The sequence below is a fragment of the Boleophthalmus pectinirostris genome, unplaced genomic scaffold (assembly GCF_026225935.1).
Source record: "Boleophthalmus pectinirostris isolate CB_2022bp ecotype Guang Dong unplaced genomic scaffold, ASM2622593v1 HiC_scaffold_17, whole genome shotgun sequence".
Lineage (NCBI taxonomy): Eukaryota > Metazoa > Chordata > Actinopteri > Gobiiformes > Gobiidae > Boleophthalmus > Boleophthalmus pectinirostris.
The window spans coordinates 34,223,905-34,235,346 of record NW_026571115.1 but is presented as its reverse complement, the minus strand read 5'-3'; the positions used below and the strand labels follow the sequence as shown (position 1 = coordinate 34,235,346).

At 42.2% G+C, this 11,442-nt stretch overlaps 1 protein-coding gene across 2 annotated transcripts in view; it reads right to left on the bottom strand.

The window, feature by feature from the left end:
* Positions 1-222: 222 nt before the first annotated feature.
* Positions 223-11,442, bottom strand: part of engase (endo-beta-N-acetylglucosaminidase) — a 49,882-nt gene continuing 38,662 nt past the window's right edge. The window contains exons 10-14 of one of the 2 annotated variants that reach the window (XM_055152666.1): positions 10,396-10,580; positions 9,208-9,326; positions 5,718-5,817; positions 5,387-5,498; positions 223-3,165 (exon numbers count right to left, since the gene is read on the bottom strand). In XM_055152666.1, the coding sequence (XP_055008641.1) occupies positions 2,773-3,165; positions 5,387-5,498; positions 5,718-5,817; positions 9,208-9,326; positions 10,396-10,580 (909 nt within the window). In that variant the 3' untranslated portion in view covers positions 223-2,772. The remainder of the gene's footprint in view (positions 3,166-5,386; positions 5,499-5,717; positions 5,818-9,207; positions 9,327-10,395; positions 10,581-11,442) is intronic. The other variant, XM_055152665.1, reaches the window with a different exon arrangement.

The following is an 11,442-nucleotide window of genomic DNA, read 5'->3' as shown; positions in this document are numbered from 1 at the left end:
TGGAAAATGACATTTCCAATCAACTTCCAAGGCTTTTCTAGGATTTCCATGACGTGGGAACCCTGTATTATTATGTAGTGAAAAACCAGTGTTGGGAAGGTGACTTTTAAAATGTAATCCCCTACAGATTACAGATTACACACACCAAAATGTAGTTTGTAACGTAATCGATTAAATTACTTAAAGTGAGTAATGTAATCTGAATACTTTGGATTACTTGATTTGCTGTAGAGAAACAAAGACGAGAAAATCTGAACATAATGTTTTGTCTGATAAGAAAATGAAAAGCCCAGACTTTACTTAAGCAAATTAAAAATATTATTGATAGAAGAAGAGGAGACATGGTCCACGTAGCATGGTTTAGTCCTGTTAAATCCTGTTTTGGACCTGGTTTAGACCTGGTTTAGACCTAGTTTAGACCTGGTTTGGACCTGGTTTTAGTCCTGGTTTAGTCCTGGTTTAGTCCTGGTTTTAGTCCTGGTTTTAGATCTGGTTTAGACCAGGTTTAGACTTGGTTTAGACCTGGTTTAGTGTCCGGCAATGAGTGGAATTACCGAAAAAAAAAAGGGGGAGGGAATAGTTTTGCATGCTTTTATCACCAGTCGAATAGACGACTGTAATGCCCTGCTCTCTGGTCTTCCCAAAAAGAGTATTTCAGGTTTACAAGTTACTACAAAATTCAGCAGCACGTGTCCTGACGAGGACCAGAGGGCGGGACCACATTACACCGGTTTTAAAATCACTGCATTGGCTCCCTGTGAGTTTCAGGATCGATTTTAAAGTTCTTTTACTGGTCTTTAAATGTCTTAATGGTCTTGGGCCTTCTTATCTTTCAGAACTGCTTTTACCTTACGAACCCTCGCGGACCCTGCGCTCCTCCGGCAGCAGGCTCCTGGTCATTCCCAAAGTCAGGACACACACTCACGGAGAGGAGGCGTCTTTTCAGTATTATGGCCCCCGTCTATGGAACTGCAGCCGGAGGAGCTCAGGGCCAAAGAGAACGTTCATGTTTTTAAGAGCAGGCTCAAGACCCACCTTTTTAGCTTAGCTTTTGATTAAATTCTTATACTTTTACCTGTTTCTATTGTACACATTTTAGTATATTTATTTATTTTAGGTGTATTTTTTAGGATTTCCAGTGTTTCCTCTGCATCAGGAGCAGAGGTCGGCTGTAGCTGTCGGGTCTGTCCTGTGGGCTCCTGGTGGAGAGTTGGTGCTTGGGCTTCATCTCTCCCCTGGCTCCGGTGGTGGTTCCTGGTGGTGGTGGACGTCTCTCTGCTCCTGGTGCAGACGGCTCCTCTGATGGTGCTTTTCTCAACTGGTTCGCCTGTATTCAGCCTCACATTTTACTATAGGGGATTTTATGTATTTTACTATCTTAGGGCATGTGTGTGTGTGTGTGTGTGTGTGTGTGTGTGTGTGTGTGTGTGTGTGTGTGTGTGTGTGTGTGTGTGTGTGTGTGTGTGTGTGTGTGTGTGTGTGTGTGTGTGTGTGTGTGTGTGTGTGTGTGTGTGTGCGAGTGTGTGTGCGTGTCTGGGTTGTTTGGTTGTGTGGAGTTGGGCAGGTGTGGGGTTGGATAAGTGGGTGGGTGGATGGAAATGCGGGATTGTTTTTAATCACTGTAAAGCACTTTGTGTTACGTTTTTGTATGAAAAGCGCTTTATAAATAAAGTTTGATTGATTGATTGATTGAATAGCCCAAAATGTGAAAACAGGAAAATACCGCAGTGTAATCCACTTATTTCAACAAAGTAACTGTAATCCAATTACCACTCACTGAAACAGTAACTGTAACTGAATACAGTTACTCATAATTTGTACTCTGATTACGTAACTCTGGTACATGTAATCTGTTACTCCCCAACACTGTGAAAAACGCAGTATAGGATCTAAATGGGTTTATGTTAAGTGTGTTGTTAGTTATAATGTTAGTTGCACATTTGCTGTTATTTTCCAGTGATTAGAGAAGGAAAGATCACATGTCATGCAAAAGTGTTTTCTATTTATCTTACGAATTCCGTGCAGTTTGAAGTCTAAATTACAAGTACTACTATGTATTCCTCTGATTTTAGAAATGTACCGTATTTTCCGGGCTATTAGACGCGCTCTTAAGCCTCTAACCCCATCAAAAAACAACTGTGCGCCCACAATCCAGAGCGCCCTGTACACGAATCCACTCAGGTGTCCCAGCACGACTTCAGTAAACCACAAAGCCGCAAACACACACGGAGCAGACAGCGACCGCACAGCGACAAACACCCACAGACACACTCATCACTCCACGCCGACGAGGAACGGAACGGAGGAACGAACCGAAAAAGCGAGCGCAATGTGCGACTGAACAACTGAGTCACTGTGAACACGCCGACAATCCAGTGGTCCCAGACAGCACCCTCCCTACACGCCAAACAAACAAAACCACTCACCCATCCAACTGTTGTGTTTCCTTTAAAGTCCTACGCGGTTTATTTGTGTAAAAAGTTCAGAAATAGACCATTTAATGACAGTGCGCCTTATAATCCAGAGCGCCTAATAGTAAAATACGGTAACTGTATTCTGACCTGGAGTTGCGTTTTTATAAACAAAACACAACTCCAGGTCTGTTTTTGATGAGGTAACAACATTATAACACGGCTTAAAGCTCACGAGAGTCCATTTTGTGTAATATAGGACTAATAGACAATTTAAAATCGCATAATATGTTTTCTACAGGACTTGGACAAGTAAAAAGAACATGAATAAAAACTCTATGTCCAGTTGTAACCCCGTCCTTCATTGGTCCTGGGAGTAGCTGAGGCGAGCTCTGCCCCACTGACTCTCGGGCAGGACAAACCCGCTCTTCAGCACGGGCTCCACCAGCACCTCCAGCAGGCCCGGAGGAGCGGGGACGGCCAGCTCCGTGATCCTGAAGAGGTGAGACTGCGCCCGGGACAAAAACACCAGCGGCCCCCCCGCGACGCGAGGGTCCGGGCCCCTCAGCCTCCTCCAGTGCACCCTGTAGTGACAGGCCAGCTCGGGTTTGAAGTGCCAGCGCAGCGTGGCGTTCAGGAGCACCTCGGGAGGGTGGGAGTTTGTGGAGGAGGAGCCGTGGAGCCACACCACGTCGTAGATGCACAGGCCCTCGATGCGCTCAGAGGGGAGCTGCAGAGTGGAGGCGTCCAACAGCTGAGAGACGAGAGTCAAAAGAGAAGAGAAGATTTATTAACGATCAATTATCGATTAATCATTAACGTTTTGATATTAAAATGATCATCATTATTATTACTATCTGCACTACTAATCTGCATAAATAAATTCAACTTTACGACATATAAACCGTAACGACTCTAGAGCCACATCAGCCCGTTTGACATTATAATGTGTTTAATTCAGTTTTGCGCAACTCTCACAGAAACAAAACTTAAAACCACATCACTAATTTACATAAACTAAGCGAAGATAAAATTACAGCTCTTGACACAAGAGCACGACTCAGGTGAATACAGGTTAGTGTGACCAGATTTGCGTTTGTCAAAACCAGGACACCGTACGGGGGGAGGGAGGTGGGGACTCGTCATCCACATTGAGCGACTCTCACCTGGAAAAACTTTTTCCCACTGGACACAGAAACATATGTGCTGCTTTATACACTGTGCACATGGACAAACACTTGTCCCGAACGCAACAGAAAGCGTCGAATTTCTTGTACAAATCATCCTTAAATCCACATTTGTGCTTCGGACGTTACAGACTGACCGACTGTTTGTGTCTCGCTCCTTCTGATGCAGAGAGACACATGTACACACCTGTTTGGTCACTACACACAGCAACATACATTCAGTTTGTCAATTAAAATTAACGTAATCGATGAAATTCTTAATAATCAATTATCGATTTATCGATTAATCATGCCCATCCCTAATTAGGAATGAAAGAAAGTGTTGAAGATATACATCCAAGATAAAGCATTCAGCACATCAAACTACGACCCAGTTGTTTCAAACGGTCAAAAATAAACAGGTCCACAGTCAGTACAGGGTCATTCCACCTCAATTCACCCAAAAAATTTGCAGTTTGAACACTCACATGGTCGAATTGAATAGAAAATTGGTGTATGGGTAAGTCATAGCCAAGAACGCCCAAATCTCAAATTTTAGCATGATCGGAATAACAGCTGCTGAGATATCACAATTTCATTTTTACAATTATTTGTGTGGTCGTCGAATTTCAAATTGCATTTACTCAGCAACCACTGGTCCCATATCAAAAACCAAGGTCTCTCTGGAAAGGGGACATCATAAGGAATCCAAATCTGGCATTTATTTCTGTACTTGAGTACTTTTGAGACACCATGGCACGTCTGAAGATGGGGGTAAGTCAATTTCTAGGTAAATTTGTGTGAACATAAAAAAAGAAAACCCCCCTTTTATTTTACACCCTTTTTGATGATGAAGAAAGTGAAAAGTAAACCAGATGTCCAGATATTGCAGAGTTAAGCATAAATATACTCTTTAAAATCAGAGGTAAGGGTCACTAATGTTTAATCTGATCAGTTTTAAGTTAAATAATTGTCTATGATTTCATTTACTGACAAAAAGCTCCAGAAGTGACGCTGTGCCATTCATTACCGTTAATTCCCCAAAATATGGCCGGTCAAATTTTGTCGCGTGAGTGCAGGAGCTCTAAACAAAAGCTCAACGGCAAAATAACTGCATGGCAACCAACTTCCCCATGTGCATCAAGTTTCGAAGCTCATTTCTGCGGTTAGTCAAGACGATGCTCAGGTCTTTGTAGCAGTTTAGGGCGACTAAAAACCCAAATCACTACTGAAATCTACTGATTTTCTGTGTAAATGGGTCTAAAATAGAAATGTATACCTGTATCCCTGGTCTTAGTTTGGCATTTTAGTGGATATTTGTTAAAAATCTGACTTTTGGGTCAGAGTCGTGTCTGTAACTTCCTCTTTAGGATCAACTACGGTCAATATATCTGAATTTTCAGGCTGGACTAATGGCCGCCAATGAGTCAGACGCAGGTTATTATGTGACGAGCGCAGTCAATGGCGTCTACGGGCGGGACGTGAGGAGCTCCTCTCAGCCCCGCCCCGACCTGGCACCGCCGGGCACCGCGATGTCCCGCCGTGTCTGGAGAAAAGGGAAACGGCGTGATCAGAGCACAAATGTTCGCTCTGGTTCAAAGTCCGGAGAGTGCCGAGTTGGATTGTTGTGGTTGTCGGTCAACTGTCAATCATTGCTCCAGGCTGCCCCACGCCCGCTCCACCCAACCCGCCAGGCACCGCCCACTCTGGAGGATTTATCAGACTTTGCTTGGAGGTGACGTAAAGCTTTGGGAAGGGGTTTACTGGCTCTTTAATCTTCATGTTTGAACTACACGAGTGCCCTCCTACCGTGATCTGTCCCAGTCTGAGGGAGAACGCCGTGTCCTGATCCTCTGCGTCTCTGCTGATGTTCACAGACACATCCCTGAGAGAGCCGCGCTGTGCCTCCAGTAACACACACCTGCAGCACAACACACACAAACACACTACTGTTCAGTCCGTGTCACGTCACACATCAAGTATCTGCTAATAACCTACAATTATGATGACTCCTTTGTCAAACACACGGCATAAGGCACACAATATGTACATTATATTCCACCATGAATGTGAAAATGAAAACACAGATCATCTGAATAGAAGAGATTGTGTGAAGAGAAATCCTGTGTGGCAAACTCACATGACAGTCCAGTCCTTCTCGTTGTGCAGGCCACACAGTCGAGTGTACCGCGAGACAACATCATGTCCCTCCTCCAGACGCACAGGAGACACACTCGTCACTGAGGACACAGAGGACAGGGACACGTTACAACTAGTTAAAATAAAAATGAGTAGAGTCAGACCTGTGTTTTTGTGTTATATCATGTGCTGTGAATTATCCAATCCACTTTATTTCTATAGCACATTTCACAAACAAACTGTTTCCAAAGTGCTGCACAAATACATAAAAAATTACAACAATAAGATGATAAAGTAAACTACTAAAATAATACTAGTCTTAAAATAATAAAACCAGTAAAATAAAAATAAAAACTAAATCATAGAATAGAAATAAATAAACCAATAAATAAATTAAATCAGTAAAACCAATAAAAACACATAAAAATAAATAAAAGACACAGAGGACCACACGACTCGCGCAGTGTTAAAAGCCAGAGAATAAAAGTGGGTCTTCAGACGAGATTTAAAACTCTGCACTGTGGAGCTGCTCGAACGTGAAGCGGCAGATCGTTCCAGAGTTTAGGGCCGACCACAGAGAAGGTCCTGTCCCCTCTGGTTTTAAAGGTTGTATAGAGGATTTTTTAAAGGGAAAAGAAATACAGCAAGTTGTTTTTTCAAATGTTGTGCATGTGTGACATCACCTTCCTCCTCCACAGCTCCTCTTCCTCCCGCCTCTTTACTCTAGAAATCACGTTTGTTTACATCCAGTGCGGGTTCAGAATCACTGCTGAAGTTTCCTGTCTAGAAATTATTTAGCAGCCGACACGTCAGTTTTTAGACCCTTCATCTGCTTCATTCACGCAATCACTGGAAGGAATCTCCAAGAATCATGTGTTTGGCTTTACTCCTATTCTCCTTCTTTCAGCGACCTCAAAAACTGACTTTCTTTCGCGGCGAACTGCTCGCGGATTCTCGTCCGACATCGCGACAAACTTTGTGCGAACTGCGAGAAAGCGACAGTTTTAAAAAGCCTCTAAGAACCGCCGCATAAACCAAATAATCCCAGCGCGCCGACGAGTCAGTTACACTAGAAACATAGGGAGTTTGATTGACAACCTAACAGCCAATAGAAAATGAGGGAGCCTTGTTTTCTATTGGCTGATGTTTATCTGCCCTCACTATGTCCACAGATGACAAATTTTCATTATTTTTTCTTTAATCAACATAATTACAAGGCTGCTGCATGTCTGTAAGGGTATTTTAAACTTTCCTTGACAATTTGAAAGTAAAAAAAAAAATCCTCCATACAACCTTTAAGTCTCGTCTTAGGCCCCCTGAGCTGGAGCTGGACCTCGGACCTCAGAGCGCGAGCAGGGATATAAATTTGGATGAGGTCCGAGACGTACTGTGGAGCCAGTCCATTCAAAGCTTTAAAAACAAACAATAAAATCTTAAAATCAATTCTAAAATTAACAGGGAGCCAGTGCAAAGACGCGAGGATTGGGGTGATGTGCTCTTCTCTCCTTTTTGCTCCTGTTAAAAGTCGCGCTGCAGAGTTTTGGACGAACTGTAGTCGGTAAAGTGCGTTTTGCGAAATGCCGGAATAAAGTGCATTACAGTCGTCCAGATGTGATGAAATAAAAGCCTGCATAACTTGTTCAAATAGTTTAAAAGATAAAAAAGGTTTAACTTTAGATAAAAGTCGCAAATGATAAAAACTTGATTTTAAAACATTGTTAATCTGTTTATCAAATTTAAAATCACTGTCTAAGATGACGCCAAGGTTGGTGACTGTAGGACGAACATAATTATGGACGGATTCACAAATATACAAAAACTTAATCAAATAGAGACACGTGTATATTAGGGTTAGTATTAAAGCTGGGGTGGGTGAGGGCCACTTTCACAGTTTACTCAGTGGGAGGAAAATAAATGCACTTATTTGCGAGAATAAAGTCAGGCACCCCAGCTTCATGTGGCTTGTTTCTGAGTGTAAGGTCCAAACATTTGTGAGATAATTACTGCTACTGAATATCGGCTCAAATACAGAAAAATGATCGGTTCCGTTATGTTAGATCAGCTGATGTCCTGGTCGGGCCTTTAATTGGATGAAATGAAGCTATTTACAAACTGATTTTGACGCGGAACATCTCATAATATTTGAACTTTTATTCATTCAAAGCTGTGGAGCTCTGGAGTGATTTGAAAGTTAAATAAGAGTTAAGGTTAAATAAGCGTTAACTCTCTTAGTTACAGTCAAAGTATCGACAATGATACCCAGCTGAAAAAAAAAATAAAAATATCGGTGCATTCCTAGATAAACTGTCCTAAAACACAAAATTTTCACAAACTAAATGACAGTTTACTTTGTGGGAGGAAAATAAATGTACTTATTTGCAAGAATAAAGTCAGGCTCCCCAGCTTTATGTGGCCTGTTTCTGAGTTTAAGGTCCAAACATTTGTGAAGCCATAGTTTGACGATTTGTGCAACTTGTTCCACTTTTCAAAATGTCTGAGTGAAGTGAAATAAATCTATGGAGAGCGTCCGAGTGCAGTTAAAAACCTTATTCACATAATTCAGGACATACAGCCATACACAAAAGGGAATTTTAACAGGAGGTAACAGGAGGTTTGGCTCCACTTCACTCCCATGATGCACCTGCACTCGCCTTAAATAAGGAGCCAGAGACCACAAAATAATACACAAAATAAACATTACTTAAGTAATCTTATGAAATAATATTGGTTGATAGAAAAATGTAAATAGATCAAATTATTTTAAGCAAATAATCATCACATAATCATGTTAATCATAAAGTTAATCATGTTTAATAATTTTATTGGTTTTAAATACGGATGTTTTGTCTATAAAGTTTTGCATGGACTTGCTCCCCTCCGTTACAGGATTTTATTAAAGTAAAGACTGTCAGAGGGAGTTAGGGCCACAGCCCGGGGGAACTGTGAGGTGCCACACAGACGCTCCACACTCGAACAATGTGTGTCTCAGTCAGAGGCACAACATTTTGGAACAGTCTGCCACTATCAATGAGAGAAACTTCAACTCTTGCCACCTTCAAGTCCTCCTTAAAAGAGCGGCTAAAGAAAAAACAGACTTGTGGACACTTTTAGTATAGATTTGTAACTTGTTTTTGCTTTGTTTAAATTTGTGGTGTTACCTGCCGAGGGACAACAGATGGAAATGAGCAGTTTTGCTATAATCTGTCATATTTACACTGCAATGTTGTAGATGTTCATTAATACGCACTGTCCCTATTAAATAAATAAATAAAAATAAATAAAGAATTACCAACAATCATGCATTTAAGTCAAAAAAATAAGAATAATTATCTCAGTAATGAAAACAATGATGAAACTGGGTTTAGGCTCCAACACTGAGAAAATAGGTTTTCAAGACTTGAAGATACAAGTCAGTCACAGTCACTTTGCCTTTAGTATTTGATACTTTCCACAATCAGATGGGCGTTGTTTCCATCTCCAGAGTGACTCACCTGTGTCCTCGTCTGGATGGTGTACGGTGCTCTCCAGAGACACAGACACTCCAGGAGAGGCTTTATAAACCACACAGAGCAGCGTGGACGAGGCCAAGGGCACGTGGAGAGACAGGACTCTGGGGGAACACGAGGAAAACATGAGCACCACACTGACGTAACCTATCCATCTGGTCTGAGGTTCATCTGGTCTTCCAATAATTACCTGGTCCCCGAAGGTTTGACCAGGTTTTGTATCCACCCTGTGTGTCTGTGTGTCTGTTCACCCGCGATAATTCCACCATTTATAAACCGATTGTCACCAAATTTGGTACGTGGGTCAAGCCCCCGTGCCCGATGCCGCAAAAAAAAAAAGTTTGGTGACGATCCGAGGTCATTTGAGGTCACACGGGTCAATTGAAAAGTCACGCGGTTATAAAGGATAAAGGCAATTTCAGCAATTTCTGAACCATGTGCGGGATCAAATATTCACACAATCATCACACAAGTTGGCACACACATGGATGTTACAGGTTGAAACAGGTCGAGGTCACTTGAAGGTCAAGGTAACCAAGGTCAAATATGCGTTTTTGGTCATAACTCTAAGAAGGATAGAGGTAGAGCGACGGGAGTGTCTCAAAATCTCAGAAAAATTATTATCTATTTATAATTCTATGCATTTGTATAGTAAAATATTAATAGTTTTTGAGATAATCACTAATTATAACAGTTCCTTTCTCTTTCAGTGTAGCTGTTAAAATTGTAAGTGGAGCAAAAAATAATTTCTACTTCTTGTTTTTCTGGTGATACACAACACACTGATCTACAGTCACACAACTAACAGACACACAACTCATGAAAAATGACATTTTGGTTCCACACTAATAAACACAGACATTCTCATGTGTGACCAATATCACACAAATGTTCATGGGCCTGTACAGATACACACATTACATTGTGGATATAACGATCGTGTGATATGGGCTGGGCTCCTCATTAAACTGCTTCTGTTTTGATGAACTGACCCCACTGACGCCTCATGGGGACCAGGTTACTCTTTCTAATTGCACTTGTTTATGTTATTAGGTTCTTTTTTCAGACCAAGAGTCTCTCTGAGGAAGACCGTTAGTGAGCAGTTGAAACTCTTGGTCTGAAAAAAGAACCTAATAACATGACCTAACTGTACTAGAGTAACAGTGACCTCACCTCGCAGCCACAGCCCCCGTGTGCTCCGCGGGGATGAGTCCCTCCAGCAGCAGAGACGAGCCCCCGCTCCACACGTGCTCCGGACACGCCCTGGACTTCAGCCAGCCCCGGCCCTCTTTAGAACTGCACAACTCGGGCTGGATCTGCTGAGCGCTCAGATCAAACCACGGCCTCTCCCTCTCTATCTGACACGCAAACAGAACAGAGGCTCATGTGGTTCAAAATCAGTCACTAAAATAAACCGTACAGACAGAACTTGAATCTAGTTATGACAAAGATTCACAAGAAAGTCTTTATCAGAACTAGATTCACTATATTACATTAAATCACTATATTACTGCCGTGTTATAATAACTCAGAAGTGCAAAAAAAAAAAAAAAAAAACAGGTCAGATAATCAGATATACGTAAATCTGGATTTGAAGAGACTTAACGACAACAAACCCTGAACCCAAACAGTTGCTTATTCTTAGGCTACGTTCAGACTGCAGGGCTTAACGCTCAATTCCGATTTTTTGGTGAAATCCGATGTTTTTGCGAGGTCGTTCACATTTCCAATTAAATGTGACTTGTATGTGATCTCCAGTGTGAACATTAAACGGCCCGAAAGTGTCCCGCATGTGACACTGGAGACACGACGACGTCAACTGCAGCGAGCGTCTCTGTGTTTACGGAAGTTGTCCAAACATGGACGCGAGCATTGAGCACCTGGAGATTTTAAAGTTCCTCTCGTACCGGAGCCAGAACATGAACAACTTACTTGTTTTAAGGAGGAGATTGAGAAGGAGAAGGACGAGGTTTTTGGCCGTGGTGTTTTGTGGGACAGCGGCAGCGACGATCCGTTGAAAGGAACGTGTGGATGTGGAGACGTAGCCAAGAGTGGTGAGTGGTGATGTGCTTCGCGTCATTGACACGGAGTTCATTAACAATTTTCGCCCACTTCAGAGCAGAATAGTGACGTTTGTGTCTTGTTGATAACGTGTAGGTTGAATGAATGCGCTTTGACCGTTCAGACTGAAGTCACATGTCAAAAGATCAGATATGTATC